The sequence below is a fragment of the Lycorma delicatula genome, chromosome 2, assembly GCF_047948215.1.
Source record: "Lycorma delicatula isolate Av1 chromosome 2, ASM4794821v1, whole genome shotgun sequence".
In the NCBI taxonomy this organism is placed as follows: domain Eukaryota; kingdom Metazoa; phylum Arthropoda; class Insecta; order Hemiptera; family Fulgoridae; genus Lycorma; species Lycorma delicatula.
This window is the reverse complement of record NC_134456.1, coordinates 183176392-183202976: the sequence shown is the minus strand read 5'-3', so window position 1 is coordinate 183202976 and position 26585 is coordinate 183176392. Positions and strand designations below refer to the sequence as shown.

The following is a 26585-nucleotide window of genomic DNA, read 5'->3' as shown; positions in this document are numbered from 1 at the left end:
ACTACATTTCAAAAATTTCCATTCTTTTCCTTCTGTTTTTCCATTACTCAATTTAGATTCCATAAAACGTTGCTACACTGAAAACAAATATTTTCTGAAATATCTTTAACCTTCCCCTTTCCTTTCTTGTACCAATCGTACTTTTGATATCTGTATTATTTTGTCCATCCTTTGTAATTTTACTACCTAAATAATAAAATTCTCTCACTTCTTTTATATTCTGTTCCTTTATCTTAATGTTTAATTCATCGTTATCCTCTTTTCTTTCGCATTTCTGAATTTTTTTTATTTTTGGAAGTTCTCTGTTTTCGGTAAATTTACTCGCACATTCGTTCATACACGATATTTTTACGAAGGTTTTAGGCCTCAAAGCTAACTGAAGAATACAAATCCATTTGTTCGTAATTTATCATCAGCAACAGGGATAAAAAAAAAAGAATATTTAGATAGCGGTATAACATTTATTTATTTTCTTAATAGATTATATAAAAACAATTAATCCCTCCTTCGCGAAATATTTTAGCAAAAAACAAAACAAAAAATTATTAACACGTTCAACTTTTAGTCAAAAACGTAAGTTCGATAGTAAATTTCTGAAAGTTAGTTTTATTTTTTTTTAATGGGTTGTATTATAAAAGCATCGGGAATGAAGCAGTAAATTGTCTAATAATGTGCTATTTGGCGGTCGGAATTATTTAATGATTTAAAAGAAGAGTGCATGTTGGCAACTTTGCGGTCAGCAATTTGCCAAGATGGTGGACGCTACAATAATCGCTAATACATAATGGTTACAGCGTACTTTGCTGTTATTGAATCTTTTAAGTGTAAAAATGAAATTACTGTAAAATTCCGGGAAGTCATTATTTTTATAGATTACTTATATTTACGGCAGTGACGCTATATCGAACATGTGCCATAAATCGTTAGTAAAGCTACAAATTGTAGAGTATAAAAAATAATATTTGTTGATAAAATGTTTTATGGTATTTTTTTAATGAATGTTTTATGATAAATATTTACTTTTTTTTTCGAAATTAGAAAGGAGGGAAATTATTATTGTTAATTTAAAATAATTACTGTTATCTTTTGTTTTTGCTGATTATTTCGTCGCTATTCTTTGTGGAAAAACTTTTTTTGTATCAAGCTGTGAAGTTGAATTTTTATTTAAAACTTGCGATGGTGAAGAGTAATTAATTAAACAAGTTAAATATTGTTGCTGTTGAATATGAATGATTAAATTAGAATTCGTTAAAGAGCTTCATGTTTTGTTTTAATTTTTAAAATTCTTTTTAATTAAAGGATTAGATTAATTTTATGATTCTGTACAGTGTAACTAATTAAGTACTGTGATTACTGACAGCATTTTAATTTTTTCTTCTTTGAAAATTAACGCTATGTAATCCGTTCAAGTTTTTAGATATGTTAATTTTATTAATTTTTAAAAACACATTTTTTTTTACTATTATAATAATTTTTATTTAAAAGAAATCATTGAATTAAACATGTTTGGCGAATTTGAGCATCTTTCCATTTTATATGAAATTTTCTATATTAAAATTTTGGTCAGGTTTGGCATTTTTCCCGTGCTAAAAAGTGATGACTACATTACCGTATTTCTACGCAAAAGCATGTAGGCCATCCAAATGAATTATTGATAGTAATATGGGACAAATTTTTATTTATTCATTTAATTTGTTTTAATAGAAACGTATTTACGCTAAACTTAAAATAAATCCGTTACAGGGTGTCTTATGTTTGAAGTAATATTCAACTAAAATTGTTCTTATGGATTGATTTGTTTTGAAATCGATTCACCTGTGATTCTTCCGTTATTTCTATGATGAATAATGGAAAATAGTAATATATTGACATCAGGTTACATCACGTATTTCTGTTTTCTCGTGTACGTATTGTCACACCGTGAACAAATTAACGTTATAAAAATAGTGATAGTCCTATATAGAAAAATCTGTATGGGAAATTAAATTTAAAATTTTTATTCCCGTGGAAAAGAAGTTGATATTTTACATTTCATTGCGGCGAGAGAGAATGGTTACATATCGATTTTAGATAAAGAATTAATAAAAAAATATGAAAGGGCAAAATAAGAATTTGAGTTCCAAAAATAAATTCATTTTTGGTTTTTTAAACAGTGTTAAAATAAAGTGACGGAAAAATGTTTATTTTATAAACTTATATCCACTGGACTGATCTAGCGGTGAACTTGTCAAATCAGCTGATTTCGAAGTCGAGAGTTGTATGGATCAAATCCTAGTAAAGGCAGTTACTTTTATACGGATTTGAATACTAGATCGTGGATATCGGTGTTCTTTGGTGGTTGGGTTTAAGTAACCAAACTTCTCAGGAATGGTCGACCTCAGACTGTACAAGACTACACTTCATTTACATTCATACAAATCATCCTCTGAAGTAATACCTTATGGTAGTTCCGGAGGCTAAATAGAAAAAAGTGAGTATGAATTTAAAGAAAATATTACAGTTCTTTTTTAAGATATTTTTCCTCTAACTCGACTGTATGTAATAGTTAATCGGATGAATAGCAATCTGCTGTGGATATCTACTTTACTTCGTCTCTCATTTGTGATTTTATTATATTAATAAACAAATCTTGTAACTTTTGGCATACAATAATTAATATTTAATTTTTCATCCTTCGTTCTGTCAAATTTCATTCGATTTATTTTTTTTTTGCCCTACTGAATATATTTTTTGATTTAAAAAAATATATTTTTTGTTTTCTTACGTAGGAGTTTTAATTTTTAAATTTATCCTTTCGCTTGTTCATTCTATGTAACTAATTAAGGAATGAGAATTTACTAAAATGTAATAATAAAATTGGTATTATTTAGTACCACTGTTTCTCATGATTTTGAATTCTTTGATCGACTTTTGCTCACAATCACAACCGCCTTATTGTTCAACCACCAACAGGAAACAGAACATGCCGATCGACTGGCAGTAGATGGCACCAAACGAAGAAGTAGATTGACTGGCTCTGTTCGTCTCAGAATTTTGAGGATGGATCTGACGAGTTCTGATTTATATCTTCTGTTCCCAAAATATGGAAGAATATTTTGAGAAAGGACACCTGAGAAAAAAAATCGCGATTAGAAGTAAACCTCCATCCAGAGGAAAAATCAATGTTTCTCATAGGAAACAGGATTCCATTCCGTTCTTAATAATATGCAAAACAAATAAATCTGGCATTAAAATTAAAAGAAAAAAATATTATCATATAAATAAACCACAATTTCTCTGGAGATCAAGCCATATTTACCCAGGATGTGAACATACATTACTGATCAACGATTTTGTTTGAACAAACTTAAAAATATGCTGTAACAAAATTATTTTTTTCTTAGAAATGAAAGAGATAACACGTTTGTGTGCATTGAAGATCAGTCTTTTAACTTTCTCTTGTTAAGCATTGTAAAAATATTTAACATTTTTTGTATTATAAAATATGTCATTCATTTAGTAAGATTAGATTAGAGATAGATGAACTGAAATTCTACCTGTGATTTTAATTCCGAACTGATTTGACTAACTAAAAACATCTCTTACATAATGAATAATTCATCGGCTAAACCGTATCTATAATGAGTACTCCCGTTCTTGATGAGTAACATTAAAAGCAAGGCGAATTAATTTTTACCTCATCTTGTTATGTATTGTTGGCTATAAAATGAGCCATCTGTTTCGATCTTCGCCCTTATTTTTTGATGGGGTTACCGTTTTATCAAGAGGTTAACTTTTAATGAAAACGTCTGGTGAATAATACTGGCTTGTTTAACTGTTGTTATTTTCATATTAAGTCGTTTTTGTAATCTTGTTGATAGAGTTAAACTACAGTCTTGTTGATTGATTTATTGCTACAATGGACCGTAATTAGATTAGAATATTGTGTAAAAAAAAGTAATAATGTAAGACAAAAAACTTATGAAGAGAAGAGTTCGTCGAAGGGAAAATAAGTAATGTCTGTATATCAGTTTATTTAAAAAAAGTAAGTTTTTTATATGTAGTGAAATTCATTAATCATTTGACAAACTTTTGGCGTCATTCTTTTTCTCTCTTTTCTTCTTCCATCTGCCCCTCACTCACTCTTTCACTACTCTCTTAAACTTTGGTCGAATTAAATTTATTTTAATTTTTTTTCCCTATAATTAGGTAGATTTCGTAAGAAAGATACATATTGTAATGGGTACCGTGATTCGACTTTCGGAAAATTTCGATATATCTTCGCGTTTCACATCCCCCTGACCCCACACATTTAGTTCAAAAGTTTATATATATATATTTTTTTTTTGGCACAGTATCGAATCGGTTTAAAGTAGTCGTTAGTCCTCTAAACATTACTTAAAACAATTATCTGAAACAATTTTTGATGTGACCAACCCGTACGGCAAGGGATGACCAAGATGCTGCTGGTTCTGTAAAATGGGCCTTGTCGTATGGTAAACAGTTAAACTTTTTTTCACATGCGATCATTGTCGTATCGAATAAATTTGAAGTCTTTCTTAACTTTAAAGTGGAAATCTTTTTTATCTCCTAATAAGCACCGGTGAAATCTATCTCCGCTTTCCTGCTTGCTTAAAGGGATTTTTTTGTATTAAAAAAAATTTAGTGAATGATAATTTCAGCCCAGTTTTAATGGATTAAAGTACATAAAATAGTTTTAGTTTTATTTTATACGTTTAATCTTTTGTTGCAAAGATTTTCTGTATGTGTATACGTATACTTTTTTCTAGACACAATTTTTTTTTTAACTTTTTTTCTGGGTGTAGTTTGGTTTCTCCTTTTTGTTATAACCTTTCTCGTAATAACAACTTAGTTTACTTTTTCTCTACAACACTTACATGTTCATTAAACTTTATTTATCTTTCCGGTAGAGTAACATCGCTAAGAGAAGTGTGACTGTTTTACAACTCTATTTATGGTGCCGTCTTATACCTTTAATTAAAACTGGTAATTTTATATAAATAATTTTTTTAATCTTAGCACTTTCTTACTGATGTTTGAAAAATGTTTACTCATACAGCAGTCTCAGAATTTTTTTCTTTACGGTTAATTGCGACTTGATTAGCTAGCTATTACTTTTTTTTTATACACGGGTTATCTAAATCTAATGTTTACTCATGAAAAATGTTTTTGTGTTTTATTTGTAAATATTATAATTGCCGGTAAACTATTCATAAGAATAAGAAGCACGTGCAAATTTGCACATACCACGGCCTGCAGAGCTACGGGAACATTGCGGCTTTGCAACTCATAGAGGACAGAACTCCAACACAAGGAAGTAAACGCTGTCTCTATATCTATAAAAACTGCCAAAACATATTTACAGTCGGCGCTTTCTACCTCGGCAAGAGCATTTAAGATGTAATCCTCGGTGAACCCCTTTCGTGAAGCCATACTGGCCTCCAATTAGAAAATAGTTCACCTCAATGCTTTCCCAGAGCCGTTCCACAACCAGCCTTTCAAGCAACTTGCCTATTACCGGTAAGAGGCTGATGGGTGGGTAACAGCTGACCTCACTAGGATCTTTCCTGGTTTTAAGAGCACCCTTACCAAAGCCAGTTTCCAACAAGGTCAATTCCCGGTGCCTTTTTCAGTGCCATTCGAGAAACCACTCTTTCTATATCAACGGGATCTACAGCCCGTACGCCAAGGAAGGGCTGTAGATCCCGTTGATTAAGAAGGAAGAGCATAGTCCCCGCCCTAACGCCGACCACTGCTTCACCCTCTGGAGCACCTGGAAACAGAGTATCTAGGAACGCCTGGTAAGTCGCCACAGATGTTAAAGTGTGGTCATGACCACCAAATCCGCATCGAACGCTGGATAGCTCGTGGAATGGCAAAATTAAATATGAATTTAATTACTTGTACTTCGTAGCAAGTGGCCCGTTACCAAAGTGACGTAGATGTAACTTTCTCCCAGTTCAGAAGAGAAAGTTGGCGGTTGTTCTGCGTCGTTAATGAAATCGAGGTTGCTGGGTTCAATGAATTGTTCGAGACCAGCGCCTCGGGTCAGTGAGTGGTGAAACTCAGACGGGAGACTTGGCGTTAGCGTCCAGAGCAACCAGCATTCTGATGCCCGGGAGCCGTTCAGAATCCTGCCCAACTTCGCCCGCAAGTCATCGATACATCCAAGCTGGAAGTATCCCGACACCATTACGAGCTTACCCTCGTGATTCGTACAACGGTGAATTGCTCATCAGACCCATGGGGCATCCAGACACCCAACGAATCTGAGCCAACCACGATCGCGGAGTGCGGCCGTTCCTCACGAGAATTAATAACATCCACCCCGCGGAACCCGACCACCCTATCCCCGACCGTGTACGGCTCCTGGATCAAGAGGGTCTCGAGGTTGTACTCCTCAAGGAATCTGATGGCTTCACTGGTGGCCGCCCGGGAATGTCAGGTTTAACTGTCCCAGGCGCAAGCGTTCGACATGATTCCGTTCTCAAAGGCTTCCCTCAGTTCAGCCGTCACCATAAGATGTATTCTTTACAGTTCTTGTAATCTCATACGTCCTACCCCCAACCCGGTGTTCAGCATCGCTGACTTTCACCAACGTACAGGCGGTATACTTGGCTGGGCAATTGGCTGCCCTGTGCGCCGGATGAGCACACTGACCACACATCTCTGACTGCGCTCAGCGGAGAGAGGTGTGACCAAAGCCCTGACACTTCAAGCATCGGGCGACTTCTGTATGGTCGACAACCCTACATGAGGTCCACCCGAAAAACAGACGTCCACCGGCCACCAAGACCTGCCGGATGTTAGGCGAGGTCTCTAAAATCCAGTGACTTTTTAGGGCTTCCTTCTTCCCTAACTGTCAAACCACCTTGGTTTCCCTAAGGCAGTCCTCGACGGCCATATCCAAGATAGGATTTTACCGTGCACGGCGCTGAGGATTTCGGGCTCCTCTACCCGTATCGCTCTTGGCATACGTATACCAGTATCTGCGGCATCCGCTCGGTTAGCAACTGAGCCTTTAGCCCGTTCTTCTGCAGAACGTCGGCCTCCAGCAGCTACTTCGCCTGCCTCTCACTAACAACTTCCAAGATCACGCCATGGTCCTTTGTTTTCGTGACGGGAGACTTGGTTTCTTCCTTTCGGCGTTTCAGAACCATTTTAAGGGTTAGCTCTGTCACTACCGACGTAGCCCCCGGACCAGATTTAAGCGGCACTACCTTAACAGTAGCCCGCTTAATTTTGGCCGCCGACGCCTTTATTGGCAGCGGTGGATCAACCCGCTTAGGCGCAGTCGTGACAGCAACTGAGGCGAAAGAGACAGGCTTCCTAACCTTCTCTTTCACCCGTTGAATAAATTTCTGGAGTTCGCTCAGAGCCTCACCCGTAACGGGTTTATACCCCGAACTCCCTCCACAACCTGGTCGACCTTCCATTACAGTCGCGAAAGGACTGCATCCAGGGCAATTTTGGCGCCTTGGAGTCCCTCGCATTCTAATGTCAGATCCGCAACCATGAAGCTACACTCGCTTAAAAAGGAGTTGACCATCTGCCGAAACTTCAGTGCCACACGCGACTCTTTCTTAGAGGAGACTTTGGACCATTCAGACCGCATCTCCTCGATCCGCCCGATGCAGTCGGATCCGGAGCTCACCTGCTGTGATGCATGTGAGCTCCGGATGCAACTGCGGGAGGTCCCCGGGGACCACCCGCACCGAGCCGATCTCCACATCGCCGGATTCCGCTTTCCCCGACTTCGTGGGGAGCCGCCTTTCAGCCTTGGCTCTCCCTCCACTACCGCGCATTTCCTGCACGCTTCTAGCCGCAGCCTTCCCCGCATAGCTCATAGCGGAGATTACGGCAGTATTTTTAATGAAATCCGCCGTGCACTTGGCGCAGTACTGCCTTCGTGGAGACCTCCTTATCGGAGGATCGTAGTGTCGGCGGAGACCTACCGAGTGCTCTTCTCAGCAGGAAGGGGTGGCCGGCAATCAGGTGTTTAACTATGCCAACAAGGTCCTCTAAACAATCTCCCCCGGATTGCTCCGTAGCGTCTGAAGAACAATAACACGCACTGTACTACCAGGCATTACAGCAGCAGTCTGATCACACCTATCACCTAACACAAGGCAACGGGAGCGTCCAGCAGTGAACTATCCCGAGCCCTATTTCCAAACTGTTTCTGTTCTCACGTAGCCCAGCTCGAAACGTCTAATGCTAAAAGCTCCTATGTCAGACCACCGGCGAGGTCGGATCGAAAATCGCTTCCCGAACCTGTCAGAGGATCGAAAAGATTTTTGCCTCACGAACCTAAGAACGGGGACACGTTGCAACACATAGAAACTTCCTTACTTAGCCGACAGTGGCACTCCTACACTTCGCAGCTGTGTAGCCTAAACTCCACAGCAACGCATGTTGACTAACAGCCACTGATCGTTGTTAGCCCCGACGACGTGAACGAGGAGCGCCGCACTTGTTGAAGCAAATCGCTACCGATACCAGTAAAAAGACGTTATACAGCACGGGGCCAGAGGCCGAGAAGCGATATATTGTGCAAGTTGTTTTTCAAGTGTTCCTGAGGGAAATAAATTTTCGCATAGGAAAGTGGGATTCCCGTTCGAAGTTTCGTATTAAATACTAAATTATCATTTGAAAGCAAACCATAATCTTAATGTTTCAAGACACGTTAATTCTCTGTTTGTATATATATATATTTTTTTTTGTTTGCGAAGGTATAAGAACGCCTCACTTTACCTGTTATGCATTTCAGCCATTAAGTTGGTGCAGTTACCGGGCAGGAATCGGGGATTTCTCAGATCAGACTCCCAAGTACCTTTTACTACTCGTTAATTACACAGATCTCGAGTTGCGTTCGACAGTCTGTTTATAGATCTCGGCATTTTTAGCATGGATGTAGTGGAATCAGACAAACATCCACAAACCCAAAATAGAAATGGGGTTAGGATCAAAAATAAGGAAGTGGCGGGGTGATGAGAAAGAACGGTCTACTCTTGGAGGAATTGCAGTTTGAGAATAACTACCCTATCTATGGTATTACCAAAACTCTCTCCAGGCAGTGTGCACATCGGGGTATTTTCACTTTGTAGTTGTACATTTCTGAGAAAACCATGAAAATTGTTCTTACATACTCGGTAGTAGTTCCGAGTTAAGATTTCCGTTACGGGGTTTCTGGTTTGTTCATCTTGCGTTTGTCCTTTTTTCAATAAAATAAATTAAATTTTCGTTTAAATCATTAAACATTAATGAAAAAAAAATGCTACTCTAAAAAAATATGAAAAATATACGTTTTTATTTTATTTTCATTTGTAATGAGTGATTCTCTTTCGATGATTATGCTGTGTAATTATATTGGCCGAGTTTTATTTATAGGGACTTCGGAACATATAAAACTAATTGTCCGGTCCTTCGGTTGTAGTATTGTGTATAAAGTTAATGTGTTAGAAATGTTGACATTGAAACCTTTTCTGTGTTTGAATTAATTTATTGTTCGATATGTTATATTAAAACATTGCTCAACGAGATAATTCTGTTTTATTGTTAACGCGATATTAATTTATGTTTCTAATATAGACTTCTATCGCATACGTACTACTATCGGTACCAAACGGGTTATTGGATTTATAGGCCATTACAGTACACCCTTTTGGTTTTCACAATTTAATATGTACATATTTCTACATATACCGAGTTAAATAAAGTGAAGTGAGTTGTTGGCTGTTTATTGATTTTGCAATATTTCCTTTATGTGTATATACATATAACTATATACTGTGACCTACATTTAAGGTACGGTTGCCCTTTGAAGCACATACTTTACTATTCCTACAATATACGTTAAAACTCAACTTCAGTGATGTGATCTCTTAAATCTTAAGTCATTGTTACTGCAGTCGTAAGGAACTTTCACTCGATTCGGCCTGCCTTTTTTCTTTGTTATTATTTTTTCTTAAAAAATAAATGCAAAAAATAATAATAATCTTTATTTTTTACTATACAAAAGCAAAGTAATAAGAAAACATTAATTTCCAGCTCTACTATTAATGAATTGATTTTTATCTTGCCGCAAACATTTTATTTGTTTTATTACAAATTGTACGCTTTTTTTCTAAATTACATTTAATTGTGGAGATATTGTTATGTTTCTTTCTCGGCAGAATAATAATAATAATTATAAGTATATTTTCCCTATAATCTGAATTATTTTACGTAATTAGATAAAAGGAGAAAGTTTTGTTTTTATATTATTAATACGGTAATTATTTGTCTGTATTTTTATATCTATGTATGAGGGTATTTAAAATTTGAATTTGTTTACACATTGTTCAGATCATTCTCTATCCATTATATCTTTACATTTACTTACACGAAACTAAAATATTTGATTTCGTTTCTCCCATTCGTTTTTTTTTTTTTACAGCAGTTAAAAATTATGATTAGCACTATTAAACTAGTACAACATAACTTATATAAATGTTGAAGTTGGACACGAAGTCTGCCATATAATTTTCGTTTCAGATTATTTCACTCAAAATTTCTATTTGAGTTTGACTGAAATTAACAATGTCCTTCATAACCCTGCGGTTTGAAATCGTATTGTAACTATTGTCATTTTGTTTGAAAGAGACTGGTTTCAAACCTTACTTACGACCAAACCCTTTTTTTATAACCGTTGATACTTTACGCTAGAGTTAGAGAGTTTGTTTATAACTGTGACTGCGCAGTGATAGGTGTTAATATTTGATCAGATGTGTAATGTTACGCTTAGAATCAAATAGGGTAGGGACTAAGGGATACTGATCTACATCAGCTTGTTCTACACTCATTCCCACTATTTTGCAATACAGTAATATCCTTCCATAACTCCCATTCAACAGTTCCAGGCAAGTGGAGTAAGCGAATCCATTTATTGTTAGATAACTGACAAATTATACGAAAATCTTTAGTGATAGTTTTAGCGATTCAATATTCCTTTCTTACACAAAAATTGTTTGACTATTCCTTATCTTAATCAAATTCCGATCGAGGTATGTTTATATTGTAGTGTGCAATTTCATGATCGATTGACTAATCATCAGTAAAGTATGATATTAAGAGAAGGAACTGGCCGTTTTCTTTTAACTCATAGTTTAGGGCTTGTCTCGAGTGCTCTGTAGATTTAAACAGCTGATATTAGACGAAATCAACCTTAAGGTTGATGTCGATACACATATAGAGTTTTGTTAGTGGATAGATAGAAGGAAAAAACATTAGTAGGATTTGTTAGGTATCATCACTGCTGCAGTATTATTTATTGAACCTATTCTATATTGCCGCGTACCGAGGTTGATACGCAGCTGATAGAATAATTAGATCTACTTTAAATTATATTCGAACCCATACGATATTATTGTATCTAAAATATATCTGGAGTCGTGTCGATGTCAGATGAAAAATAACTTTTCTTGAGCTTATTGTCTGTTGTGATACTGTATTACCTTGAAAGTAATGTCATGATATTTTTTTATAAACTGCAAATTAACTACTTTCAATTTTACTTTTATATGCTGTATAAAACAATATTGCTCTCTGTGTAGAGTACAACAGTAATATTACAAATGTGAGCAGTACGTTGCACTGTATTTACCGAGGGCTGTACTATGTATGTGATACCTGGATGTTACTCTTTTACTGTGAGAGACTAGCAGAAACCGGAGACAACTAGTTACTGAATAGCTCAATGTTCCTCCTTTCCCTACACATTTGGTTGGAAGCGCATCTTTTTTTTTACGTTAACTAACATCATTAGAATTCTCTCCCTTTTCGCAATCTAAGTTGTAAAATAATTTAGATGTACTGTATTAACAAACGGATTGTAATTCTGACAGATAGACGGATTCTCGTATATTGTAGAAACGGTAGATCCAGTCTAAATTATTTTTTACTCTCTTTTACTCTGCATTTTGTTAACGTCGAAAATAGTTTTAATTATTTTATGTAGACAACGCCAATGAGATACCAGTATGGTTCTCAATAGTGAAATTTAGAAAACTATTTTAATTTTATTTTCAAAATTATACAAACAGTTCTAATAATGTTGTATTTTTTTTCATGGACAGACGGTTGGTAGTGTGTGTTTCGTAGCGAGCCCTGTCTATGTATATAAAATAAATTTCTCTTCTGTGCATTACTAAGAATATGTTTTTTTTTTCACATTATTTTTTGGGTTTCGTGCAGAAATAAATTAGATAGCACTTTATTTTAATGTGCATTTGTTTTGTCTGTGTCAATAGATCCGTATTAACTTCCGTGCCGATTTCTGGTAGAAGGATCAACCCTTTTTTATGAAACAATTTTTTTAGATTTAATTCCTTAGGTTTGCAACTTTCATAAATAAATACGGAACAAAAATTTGAAGTTTATAATACTTGTTATGGGCTGTTGAAGCATTACATAAGCTTTTTTCTGTGATTTTAGTTTCTTTTCTTTATTAGTAGTTACCATACCATCCTTTACTTTCTACATTTAGTTATTTTTATTTCACCATTGTTTAAATTGAGTATATAGATGTATCATCCTATTTTCGAATTATTACTTAAGTAATAATTACGAATCAATTAAAAAAAAATACATCCAATTTAATCTTTGTAAATAGAAACATGAGCTTTAAGTTTGCCGTTAACCTAATGTACCAAAACTGATACACTATTCTTGAATTGTGTTAAGTTTTCCTAAAATAATTACGGTAACCAAACATTAGTGAAATTTATGTGGAATGTTTAGAGATCTAATGTAACAATGTATAACATTGAGATGTGTATAAAATATTTGTTGATAATGTATTTTTCGATTTATTTTCTGTGCTTTATCTTACGTAGCCCCCGCCAAAAAAGTGAACAAAGCCTGAGTTCCCTTCCCCAAAATATTCGTAAGTAATTCTTGAAAGGCCACTTACAACTTAGTAAGAATCTTTTCCGCTAAATTTTAATGAGGGTTTTTGAACCTATCGGCGAATCATTTTTCTGTTATTTACTCGTACTTATGTGATGGGGATTAAAACTTTCATTGAGAAGAATCTAATGATATAAAGCAACTTTTTTTTATTTAATTCCTTTTTCGGAGGTTTGACAGAACAAGGAATTCGTCTTGGATAATTGATAAGAAAAATGTACAAGCATAATTTAAAAAAAGAAACCATTGTTGATTAATACAGTTAAATTATCATAAAATTCATTGACCATTTTTCTTTTTTAATTATACGGCTAATAACAGCAAGAACTATTATACGAGGGTTATTTTTTTTCAATGTCCGATCGGTCGCGAAATAAAAACCCGCGCAAAAATTGGATGAACCTTTGCGCATATGTGTTGCGCAGCGTCTGTAGTATGGCCTTCCAATCACGCCGCGTCACTTCGTTTAGTTCTGAACACGCAGCTAGCACGTAAACATGTCTACAACAACAGCATCTTCCGCCAAGTGTGAAGTGCGTGCGGTAATTCGTTTTCTTCGTGCTGAGGGGTGTAATGCAGCTGAAACTCATCGACGAATAAGTAATGTGTACAGTGAAACTTCAATCAGTGACAGGAAAGTGCGACAGTGGTGCAGGAACTTTAAAGCAGGACATACAGATGTTCATGATGCAGGCGGTCAGGGAAGGAACCGAGTGTCAACTGATGATCTCGTTGAACGAGTGGATGAGGCAATTTGAGAAAATCGTCGGTTCACAATTTCCGTATTGAGTGATTCGTTTCCTGAAATTTCAAGGTCAGCTCTCTCCACCATTGTGAGTGAGAGACTTTAGTACCGCAAGCTGTGTGCGAGATGGGTTCCCAAGATGCTCGACCATCACAAAACAATGAGAATGGACGCCTCCATAACGTTTCTCCAGCGCTACCACAATGAAGGAGAAGACTTTTTGAACAAAATTGTCACAGGGGACGAGACACGGATCCATTTCGAAACTGAAGAAACAAAAGAACAATTCAAACAGTGGATGCATTCTCATTCTCCCAGTAAACCAAAGAAGTTCAAGCGAACCTTCTCCAACTGAAAGCGTATGGCTACTGTGTTCTGGAACCGGAATGGAGTTCTCTTGGTGGAATTCATGGAACGTGGCACGACCATCACTGCATTGTCATGACTACATTGTCACGACCGAGCATTGTCATGGAGAAAGACAATGCCTGATGACAACATTCCTCTCCGCTTATTCTGAATTTCCATTCGTAGACGTTGAAGAGTCACTGCAGCTGTAACAAAGAAGCTTCTGCAGCGTTTTCGTTGGGAAGTGTTTGATCACCCACCATACAGCCCGGACTTGGCTCCATCCGATTTTCACCTCTTTGCTCACATGAAACGCTGGCTAGGAGGACAACATTTTGGCACAGACGTCGAGCTGCAGACCAGCGTAGAAACATGTCTGAAAAGACAGGCGGCGCCGTTTTATGACGAGGGTATTGGAAAGTTGGTACCACGCTACGATTAATGTCTAAATCGGAGTGGCGACTATGTAGAGAAATAGCGTAACTATGTAAGTACTTGTTACAAATAACAAAATTTTATTTTCACTGTGGTTTTAATTTCGTGACCGATCGGACCTTGAAAAAATAACCCTCGTACTACATACTGTAGAACGGTTAGCGACATTTGTGACTGCTATGAAACAGGAAGTTCTTAGTTCAGTTAACCGTGGCCCGTTTATCTTTGACCCGGTAGTATTGCGGTAATCATTTCCTTTTACATTAAAATCGTTTGATTATGTCGCGGGTCATTTCTTTATTATGAGGTTATGAAATAAATTAATCCTTGTTCTGATGCCAAAAATACAATCTGATATTCATTGGAATTTGTTGTCATGTTGTAATAATCGAGTAGAAGTTTTTTTTATTATTTTGTGTGTGTATTTGTGTTTAATACTGAGAATATGGTGGTTTTCAAAGTAGAAAAAATATTCAGGAATATTAAAATTTCAACTGTAAGTTTTGAATGTAATAGGAGTATAAAGGAAAAGATTGTTTTGTTTTTAATGGGTATTCTTCTTTCTAAGTTGTGTTTTGTAAACATATTTATAAGAAAAAAATATATAATAAAAAGCCGGACCTGTTTGATGTGTATTGAGTAGCTGCCAAGAAGCAATTAAACATCCTTCTGTAATTTTCCAATAGTTCTTTTATCCCTTTTTAGAACTGTTTTGATTTGTAAACAGATTTTAGTAAAAGCTGTTCGGAAGCCAAGTTTATTATCTGTCCCACTTGCACCTTGTTATGCCGTATTTAACTACGGCCGCGAACATAATGTTTTTTTTGTCGACTAATTTATCCTTTATAATTATATATACCATTATTATATTTTTCTTAATCTGTTTGGCTTATTCATATAACTGATATATTACTTTAAATATTAAAGATTATTTGATAATTTTGTACGTATTCTGTAGCAGCATTAATATATGGGGGAAAAATGTTTGTTTTAGCATATATTTATGCTGATTAATCCGAAATCGCTAATGCTTCTCTCGTTTAGATTAAAAAAATGTATATCCTGGGAGTGGGATGTGCACCCGTTTTCCTTTCAGGAAGCATATTTATCTAAGTTCCTCTGTTTGTAAATCATTGTTAAGTCCTTGTCGAAATCTTCAGGATCTGTAGTGAATTTTCTGTACGATCTTGTGGCCAGAACTACAAGACAAGGGTTCATACGGCCCTCTTGTCCGTATGAATAATGGATAAAGTCGACATCGCTAGAATTTATAAAATATATAAGAGTTTTCATTATTTATCCGCATACTTAAACAATTTTTCGAAACTTATTAACAGTTTTTCGATTCAACTATTATACATGTAGAATAATTAAAAATCTAAGTGACGCAATCTTAAATTTAGCGGACTGTCTTATTTGATCCTAGAGAAGTGGGAGGGTGTTGTCTACTTATAGATAGACACCTACGATTATAATAGCGGCTAGTTTACGTTACACACATTGCTTGAACGTGAACAAACAACCTTGAAGTTGTTCTTGATAATCTTATTTAATAATACGATCGATCAATATAAAGAAGCATTCATTCGTTTAGTGTGATCCGCAATCCGATCGTAACATACTGGTGTTCGAAGATAGGCGTAGAAATTAGCGATTGAGAACTAATTTCAGCTAATGTCGCTCAAGATTTTTTTATTTATTTTACTTAGAATTTTAAATAGTCATAGTTGAAAATAGTTGAAGTAAACCTTCTCTCTTACATAAACCCCCTCTTCGCTATCACATAAACAGCAATCCTCTGACTTACATAGTTTTTCCACTATAAAGGTGGTCGTAGACGAAAATTGTTATATATTTTATTGATTTTTAACATTCTTTTAGACTCTTCCTTCTAAGTCTTTAAGAAAAAAAAAAGAAGCAATTATTTATAAAAGAGAGATCAAATTCTATGATAATTTTGTACATGGTGATTCAGGAAAAAAGGGAAATAATTTGGGAACCGGTTCTATAGCTTGAAATAAAGAAAAACGTTCATACAAACATATGTCCGAAAACGCTTCGTTATCGAGTTAACTGCTAGCGAAATATTTGATCCGGATTTTAGGTCTCCTGGTGAAATGAGGTCATATTGAAGTTTTTAGGGTGTTATATAATGTGTAAACTTGATGGTTTCTTATGTTTATTGACCGAAATATCGAATAAAGCCGGACTCAGAACTGTATCTGCCGTAGTTTTCATGATATTCAACGTAAAACAGAAAAAATCGGTGAAAAAGCAGGGGTTTTTTTTTAGGTTTGGCGTACAATAACTGTGTTAAATGCGTAATTTTTATTATCAAAACTAGTTCAGAATTTAGTTCTGAGAAAACTGATGCGATAAAGTTTATAAAAACAAAAAAATAAACCGACTTTTATTATTAAAAACAAAATTTAACAGAAAAATGATGTACATTTGTAAAAATTAAAAACAGTTGTTTTTAAATGTATCTTAGTTCTTTTAAAGTATTTTGTAGAGTTTTTAACAATTTTCATAAGAATGGTAGACTTCCAGTGCTCATATTTCTTCTGAACGTCAAACGGTGATGATGATGACCTCATTTTACCGGGGGAACTGAAATTCAGGCGAAATCTTTCGTTAGCCGTGACTGGATAACATAGCGTTTTCGGACATTTATGTTTGTATGAACGATTTTCCTTATTCAAGCTCTAGAGTCGGTTCCCAAATTATTTCCCTTCCACCTGAATATCATTTACTACACTGCATTACCAAAATTATAATTTTCTCTAATTCACTTGTAGAAGTACATATCTTAATGAATAAATAACAATGAAAATTATTTGTCTCGTTAAAATCTTTTAACATTTCTTTAATTTATTTAGTATTAAATTTACGCTGTATTACTCGGTAGAAGTTTCTATATATTGTGTAACGTATTTTATTCTATCTGTATTATTTTAACAAATGTTGATTATTACTTATTTCTTCAGTTTGTATATAAATAAAAAATAATGTTTGTATATAAATTGTATATAAATAATTTATCGGATTACAATCTTAAGATGCACGAGAACTACAGTGATCTGATTTTCTTACTTTATTTTTGTTTTAAAATCGTGTATTAAGTTTACTCTAAAATATGAACTTTCTAACTGGCCTTACACATAAAAAAAGAAAATAATTATTTTTTATATTATAACTTTTTTTTTTAATTTGTTATCAATATTAAAAGTTATAAAAACTGTCTATACCATGAATATTAATAATTTAAATTTTAGTTACTAGTTTATTTCCATGAGTGTTGAATAAGACGCTGATTAAATCGGATAATAATCTGAAAGTTTCCGTGACATCTGTAACTGCATTACGATTATTTCACCGAGTAAACGAGGCTCTGTTATTAAGTCGACGTTTTGGCACCTTATTTTTTTTTTTTTTTTTGTTTGAGTGTTTCTGACTCGGTTACAGTCTGCGTATTTCTTAGCGATTTTGGATTTTTATGAAAGTTAGCATTAGTTATCCATTTGAATATAATACCTGCCCGGGCGATGATAACACGTAAGCGTTTATGTACCAGAAACCCCCCCCCCCAAAAAAAAAAAAAACACGTTATTTTACTTAAATTCGGATGGAAAGGAAGTTTCCGTCGATAAGTAGACCTACCCCTTCACAGATTGTACACGTGTCTTGTCTTCTCCTTCACTCTTTATGTCTAATCATTTTCAGACTCTCTCCGTCATTACACGAAAGATACTTAACTGTTTCACGTTTCTTAATCTTTAAGCCTAATTTTTGTTTTGAAGACAATTGTGCTACTATTATATTCTATCATGTTTTATTCAGTACATTATTGCATACTTAAAAACAAAGTAAAAAAAAAAGTTATAATTATAATGGAAACACCTTCTTTCGTTATGATGATGTTATTGATGTCCCTAGAAAAGAATAGAATAGAATTGTCACTAGAAACAGTGTTTATATTATTGCTTACACGTTAAGATTATTTTTAGTACCGCCTGAACCCTTCAGTCAATTATATTCGACAATTCCGATTCTTAATTAGTTCCATCTTGTGTCTTAATTTTTACTTCATTAATTAAATTTGTTTTAAAATCACAATTTATTAAATTCGGTACAAAATTAACGATATATTATTTACTGAACTTTGTGGGTCAGCTGCGACCGTATTCGTAAAGTGACAGTGCAGGTAGCTGCGTTACGTCTTTGATTAATTGTGCCAGGATCTGTTATTAATTAGCGATCAAAAAATGTTGGCCTGGACGTACAACTGAGAAATACGTTTACTTTAACTTGTACATTAGATGTATTAATTATGATCAGTATTGTACTCTTATTAGTTTTATCGATCTTCCAATGTAAATCAAGCTAGTCTGACACAGATTTTATTTGAAGAAATCTTTTAAATACATTATCCTTAAACTTGGCAATAGTATACGGTTTGATGTACCAACTGTATGTACCCTTGTTTTCTAGAATCATGAGGTTTTTAATCAGTGCAGTCTTATCCAGTATCTTAGTTCCCCCAACCCCTTCTCGGACACACGTGTGTCTGAAGGTTAATAATTACGTGGAGTGAATAATTTCTGTTTACTTCTTCTAAGAAAATCGCCGCCCCAAAACCGCGATCGCAAATAGGTATCACCATTTTGTAAGTTCCCTATTACCTTCCTTTCCTTTCAAGAAAGAAGAAAGAGGGAACGAGCCCAGCAGCCATCAGCCCAGCAGTCACCTGCCCAGCAGCCACTGACAGCACGAAAGAACGAAGAAACCTGCACTTTCCCTCGTTCAGCCCTTCGGGGCCTCGGGAATTTCAAGGTTAACGGCATGTAACTTCGGTTACTGCCAATTCTTGGAAAGTGCAGGCCAAAGAAGAATGAAGAGGTCTTCGGAAGAAGAAGAGGGAGAAGAAGAAGATGAAGAAGAAGGAAGACCCTCTACTCGTCCCAACATCACGGACTGGAGTCCGGAACAGAGCCCAGCAGAGATGCGTCCTGGAAGGCAGACATAACAGAAGTGGATGAAGAACTTCTACACAACCTTTCCTTTCTAAAACTTACTAGTTAGATAAAAATAAACCAGCAATTGCGACTCCTCCGGAGTAGGGGTCGCATGGCTCCCTCCTTATAGTTAGTGCCCCGTTGTGGCGTATTCCTGCTAGCCTATTAAGCGTTAGCACCGAAAGGACTTCAGTAGACGGTCTGAAGGGGAATTGCGTCGGGAGGACAGGCTTCATAAGCCTAGCCTTCCGCGGTCGGCCCATAAAATGGGTTCGATAACGCTGGTTCAACAACGGATTGGAATGCAACTAAATCCGTCTTAAATTAACTAAATAATAATAACCAAAACTTGAAAAATTAGACCCGAGATATAAAATAAACCTTTTAAAAACAAGCCCGATTAGAATGATCCAGCAGCAAGGGACTCTGTCCAGGTTCTGCGATAAGTAGGGAGAAATAAATTCCCGTCAACTTTGCATTCCATTCCATTCCAGTATCTTAGAATTGTTTATTATAAAATATAACTTATTGGTTGCTTAAAAAAAAAAAAAATTTCTTAGCAGATGTTAAAGTAATATAAAAAAGATACGAATTTTCCATTTCTATTTACTAAACGTCCTTTTATTATTCCCACATAAATTATCGCTTGTCTGTAAGTTATGAAATGAATGATTATTTATGAAGATACGCAAAGTTATGGTTGAAAACCGAACTGTGGACCGTCAATTTATCATGTTGGTTATTCTCTCAACTGAGTAACCGAGGTGACTGAAGTAATTTGTTAAAATCTTTTACCATTATTTCTTAAAACAAAACAAATTTTATCGAGTAAATCGTATAGAGGGTTTGATTTAATCATCTATCATTCTGTCATTTGTTTGCTACATTTTGTAATTAATTAAGTGGTTTGTTTTTATTATTTCTGTTATTAGTTGTACTGTTTTGTTCATTGAATAAAGGACTAAAGATAACTTTTCTCTTTATTGCAGGTGAGTTTCGTAACTGGTGCTACGGGGTTCAGATTGATTTAATTAAGAAACAATGGTAAAGAGTATTATTTTAAATAATTTTAATTTTTCATAATGTTTTAATTATATATGCGGTATGCAATTATTTCTTTAAAAATGAGATTTATTTTCTCCCTTGTGACATTTACAGACTTCTCGGTATATACTAAAATTAAAAAACCTATAAGATTCTTTTCTTCGAAGTTGATACTCTAAAAAATTAGTTTTGGTAGGTAGATATTTGAATGATTCCTATTAAAATTATTATATGTGACTACTTGCCGTCCATTCTATAACAACGTCTTTGGGTGAAATCATCAATTTAATGACAGCAAAATTTTTTGAAAAATGTTGCTGTGCAGAAGCGAATTCTTTTCATACATTTTGATAAATGTTATGTTTCATCGTTAACAGCAGTTACAAAAAGGAATTACGTTAAAATTAGATCTGCTTAAAATAATAACCAAATTACTGTTAGCCCAATTTATAAAGTATGTCGATGTATATTTCGTATATCATTAGAGATTGTGATATTATTTGAACACATATTTGGATGAGATCATCTAAGAGACACCGAACATTTATTGATTTAAAATTAGAATCAAAAGCAAAAGGGACTGTTTTAGTTGTGTGTACGGTCCGTAGGTTTATCCCTATTTTTCCACTTGACAACGCCGCTAGCAAAGATAGCGATTGCTGAACAGAAAGGCTTCTGTGTTTTGCAGTTTGTTAAATGTGAATCTGTACTTAGAATTCAACCCGCATTCCGTAGAAAGTTTTATTGTCTGCTGAAAATGTTGTACGTGTCCAGAGAATCTTTGCTGAATAGTCCTAAAAAATCTGTTTGCAAGGCCGACCGCCAAGTAAAATGCTGGTGATAACAGCGTGAAAAGTTTTAAAGAAGCACTTGCATATGCGTCCATACAGTTTACAGCTGTTACAAACTTTTAAGCCTACCGACTACGCCGTGCGTGTCGATTCGCAGTCGAAATGTTGCAGCATGAAGAATACGACTTTCTTGATCGCATTGTTTTAGTGAAGTGAAAATATTTTTTCGTAATGGAAAAGTAAACACACATCTGTATGTGGGGTTAAAATATCCCACTGAACTCTTACAGTGGGAAAGGGACTTCCCAAAAGTAAATGCTTTTTGTTCTATATCCCGACGGCATGTTTACAGGCCGTTGTTTTCGGTGTAACAAGCGTAACAGGAATTGATTTTTATGATATTTTACGTATATCTCTGTTTCCTCAAGTGGAATACGAACCGAATGATTTTATGTGGCAACTAGATAGTATGCCTCCTTACTGACATAACTCTGTACGGGATCGGTAGAATGACCTTTTTCCAACCGCTGAATTGGTCGGAATGGACCCAATGACAGAGCTGTTTGCGGTGGGCTTCAAGGTCACCAGATCAGAGCCTTATGATTTTTTCCTTTGGATTTTAAGGATCTTGTGTATGTGTATCTGCTATTTGATCTACCGGATTTCAGGCACAGGATTGAAGCAGTTGTCGTTTCCGTTATTCCCTACTTACTGGTTGAAGTATGGGGCCAACTCTCTTATCAGTTGGATGCGTCCCGCGTAACGATTGGTGCTCACGTTGCATACTTGTTTGGAAAAACTGTAAGATTACTCTTCCATATTATTTGTAATTCATTTCTATAAGTCAAAGTTAAGAGATATTAAATGCTTTAAAACCTGATATCTTTTTTTGTACATTCTATATTACTTTTATTAAGTCTTAATTTATATTATGTCAAATTTGTCTTTGGAACCGCTACTGTTTTTTGTTAGAGATCTGTGTATAATTTTCGAACAAGTAAAAATGAAATGAAATTTTCTTTCATTTAACAGCTGTCAACTTTTAAAAAACAACGTTAGTTTCTGGTCAGAATTTTCTTTCGTAAAATATTTAGATTCCATGTGCGTAGATGTATATGTGAGGTTATTACGTGTCCACTCGTGCAAGTATTTTTCGATTCGTTTGATTTCCCCTGCCGCTAAGTGTATAAAAAAAAGTATTTCTATTGGTCAAAGATTGACTCACCCGGAAGTCTGTGTTTCTTGAAGTCCCTTGAGTTCAAAAATATTAAAATCTAGGCTTCAGATTTTGGTACTTATGTATGTGTGTGATTCCTGTATTTAGTGTGATATTTTACGTACGAGGTGCTACCCAAAAGTTCGGGGAATTTTACCATAAAAATAAAATAGCTTACCATAATTATAATTTCCACTGTCTCCTTCAAAGTAATTCCCTTGGGCGTTGATACAGTGATCCCAGCGTTTTTCCCATGATTCCATGCATCCCTGGAAGTCTGCAGGTGTAAGTGTTCGAAGCACGTTCTGCGTTTCTTCCTGAATCTCCTCAATTGTGTTAAAACGACGGCCTTTCAATTGAAATTTTATTTTCGAAAAGAGAAAATAGTCGCACGGGGCAAGGTCAGGCGATTAGGGTGGGTGGGGAATCACTACCGTCTTTTTGGAAGCCAAGAAATTCCGAACGGCTAGCGATGTGTGCGCGGGCTAGTTGTCATGGTGCAGAACCCAGCTGTTGTTACCCCACAGATCTGAACGTTTATGCCTAATGCTTTCACGTAACCGCTTCAGAACTTCACAACTTTGCGTGCTTTTTTTGGCCGCGGTGAACTTGGCGACTTCCACTGCGACGACTGCTGCTTAGTTTCAGGGTCATATCGGTATACCCATGTCTCATCACCGGTTATGATGTTGGAGATGAAGTTAGGGTCATCCCTTGCCGAATTTTTCAATTCATTACAGACAGCTACGCGATTTTGTTTCTGGTCGCTGTTCAACAGTCTCGGTACGAATTTTGCAGCAATGCGTTTCATGTTCAAATTGTCCGACAAGATGCGTTACACGGACCCATATGACATTTGTACGATTGCACAAACATCATGGATTGTTTGTCTACGATCTGCAACAATAGCCTCTCGCATTTTCGCGATGTTTTCCGGTGTTGCGCTTGTTGATTGTCTTCTTGAACGCTCATCGTCATCGACTATCGTTCGTCCATCTTTGAGTCATTTGTACCACAAAAAAGTTTTACTTTTACTCATAGCATTGTCACCAAATGCTTCCACAAGTATGCGATGGGTTTCTGCACCAGTTTTTTTAAACATGAAGCAAAATTTGATGTAGGTTCTTTGCTCTTTAAAATCTGCTATTTAGAACTTCGCCGAAGCAGTAAAACACAACCGCACGAAATTCACAATGCAGCTTCTCACCGTCACAGCTGTTGGAACACTGATTCACAAAGAGTACTGTTAGCCACATCTAGCGGCAGCAGGTCGTACCAGCAATGGTTCGCGCGTGAAATTCAAATTCCCCGAACCTTTGGGTAGCACCTCGTATAAGAATAGCGGTTTTGCTGGAACTTTTTTATTGGAGTTAGCATTTACTGAGATGGATTAGTATCCTACAAAGGTGAACTCCTGAAAACCGTAAGTGTACGTATAAAAAAAAATATCGAAAATCGTGCCATTGTTCAATTCTTGAGTATGTCTTGAATTCTAACTGTCCTACCCCTCACAATTAAAAAACAGAAATGTAATAAATTTTCGGTATTGCGAGCTACAACTTCAATAATTTTTAATTAATTTTACTGTAAACGACCCTCTTTTAGGATGGAAACAAAATTTTATCGTAGCATAAAGGATGATTCAGGGAGAATTTTTAAATCTTGCTACGCCCCGCTCTTGTTTTTTGTGGACTGCTGGTTATTTCGTCATCACCCATATTCACACAACTGACTTAGCGCATGCATATTACGCAGCTCAGATCACGTGTTTGTAATAGTTGCAGTGCTCAATTACTTAAGATTACCATAAGCGTGTAGAGTTTTTGTTTTCAAATTCTTTCATATGTGTTGCTACAAAAATAAAATTAAGCAAATATAAAACGCCGTTTCTTTTTCTTATCTTCATATGGGTTTTATATTTCAGAATATTGATTTTTTGCTTTTAAAAAGTTATTAATTGAACAAGTCTAACCAACAATATGTAAGACATAACATTACCGAATAACAGGAAAATTTTGGGAAACCCATCGGGTCGGTCTAGTGGTGAACGCGTCTTCCGCGAAACGTTTTTTTATTATTTTTTTTTAATGAGCTGTTGTCAAAATGGAAGTAATTTTTGTCCTGTACAGTAAATCCTGAAAAGTATTCAAATAAGGCTTTCTTTTGTACAGTCTCAAAAAATGTCACTGCAAATTAATTCTTAGCTACATTTTATGAAACCGTAGTTACTATTGCGCAGGTTTGTGTTTTTTAAGAGGTCATTTTCCAACCGTTTTTTATTATTTTTATTTTGTTAAATAATAATTAAGGTTTCCGCATCAGAGTAGCAGCATCTCAGCCTTTTATCAGTAATGTACCGGGTTCGAACTTAATACTTTCATAATTTGTGAAGAGTTTTATTTACATAAATTTTTAAAATTTATTTTGTTGAAATAACTTGTATGTCAATAATTAGCATACATCACCATGTATGTTAATAAAACCGTAGGGAAAATTAAGTAAGTTACATAAAAATGAATGTGTTCAATTTTCTTTTGTGCAGTAAAGTTGAGTAATTAAAGTGTAATATTTTTTGTCGTGTTTATCATAAAAAATAATTATGCTGATTGCTATACGTCTAAATATTTTTAATTTTTTTTTATTTATGAAATGTATTAATTTCTTTTGTTATGTAGCTCTTTCTTTTATATTAAATATATTTTTTTATTTTACGCGTTTTAAAACGTTATTTTAAAGTTCGTGATTATTCTTTTAAACTGTTGTTTTATTTTTTTTGTTTTGATTTTTTAGATTCGTTTGAAAGTATTAAAGATTGATGGAGATGTAATTGTCTCGTTTTGTTATTATTATCATATTCTCAATTGCAGTATGGTGTGAATGTTATTGATGGATGGGTTAGCCGGATCTTTTTAAAACAGATACATTAATCATTTCGTAATCACAAAAACAGTACTGTATTGCACTCGTATATTATTTATATATAAAACAACAGGTCCTGTAGGAAAACTGCAGTAAGTTCACAACCGCAATGAATCATGCATAAACTGTATTCACAAACCGCAAAAACGAATATGAATAGCTTTCTACATTTATCTTTATAAAAAGTAACAAATGCATTCGTTACTTTACATCTCCCTGTGCTCTTTTTACGTCCCAACCCGTACTAATATATGAAATAATATTATATAAAATATGCCTAGAATGCATTTTCTTATATTTTAGTTTTTTCGGTAATCTTTATTTTCGTTTTCCGATACATTTATTGTATCATAGTTATTCGATCTGCGCTGTACTCAACATATTATATAAAACTAGTTAGTTTTCAGTACAGTTTAATATGGCTCTTATGATAAAAAGTTACAGTATTTTTTATATTTAAATTATGTTGGGTAATATTTTTATTTGTATTAGTGTTGCTTCAGTTCGGCTGTACCGATTTTCATGAAATTAAACAATTTGTTTAGATTGTGCGATGGCGATGAATACTGGGTAACGATACGAAAAAAAATAAAATCACGAGTAGTTTCGCCATAATTCTTTTAAATTCTTGGAATGGTGAATCAAACATAACCGTTAAAAAAATTATTTGAGAAAATATATGTTGAACCCCGCCCACCGAGCCGGTCTAGTGATTAACTCATCGTCGTAAATCAGTTGTTGGGACATTTGATTTTCTAAGTCGAAGGTTCTGAGGTTTAAATCTGAGTAAAGGTTTGTTGCTTTTATACCGATTCAAATACTAGACACTGGATACCGGTGTACTTTGATGATTCAAATTAGAGGATTCAATTAATCACATATCTCAGGAATGGTCGGCCTGAGTCTGTACAAGACTTCACCTTATTTATATTTCAGACATATCATCCTCATCTCATTGGAGGGTTTCATTAGTTGTATACATTGCAACGTACATATTAGGAAAGAAGAAAAATTATATTGAAATATATAACTGTTAAGTATTAATAAAATTTAAAGAAATCTATCACTTTATAATTATTAATTACTTATTAAATTTTAATACAGATTTAATTTTTAGTTAATTT

General features: G+C 34.9%; 1 protein-coding gene across 5 annotated transcripts in view; it reads left to right on the top strand.

The window, feature by feature from the left end:
- Nucleotides 1–26585, top strand: part of GckIII (Germinal centre kinase III) — a 477720-nt gene that overhangs the window by 315010 nt on the left and 136125 nt on the right. Inside the window, exon 1 of one of the 5 annotated variants that reach the window (XM_075356821.1) lies at nt 20481–20535. The exons of the other annotated variants lie outside the window; for them this stretch is intronic. Within the exon in view, the coding sequence (XP_075212936.1) occupies nt 20533–20535 (3 nt within the window). The 5' untranslated portion in view covers nt 20481–20532. Of the gene's footprint in view, nt 1–20480; nt 20536–26585 lie in introns of those variants that run through there. 5 annotated transcript variants of the gene reach the window in all.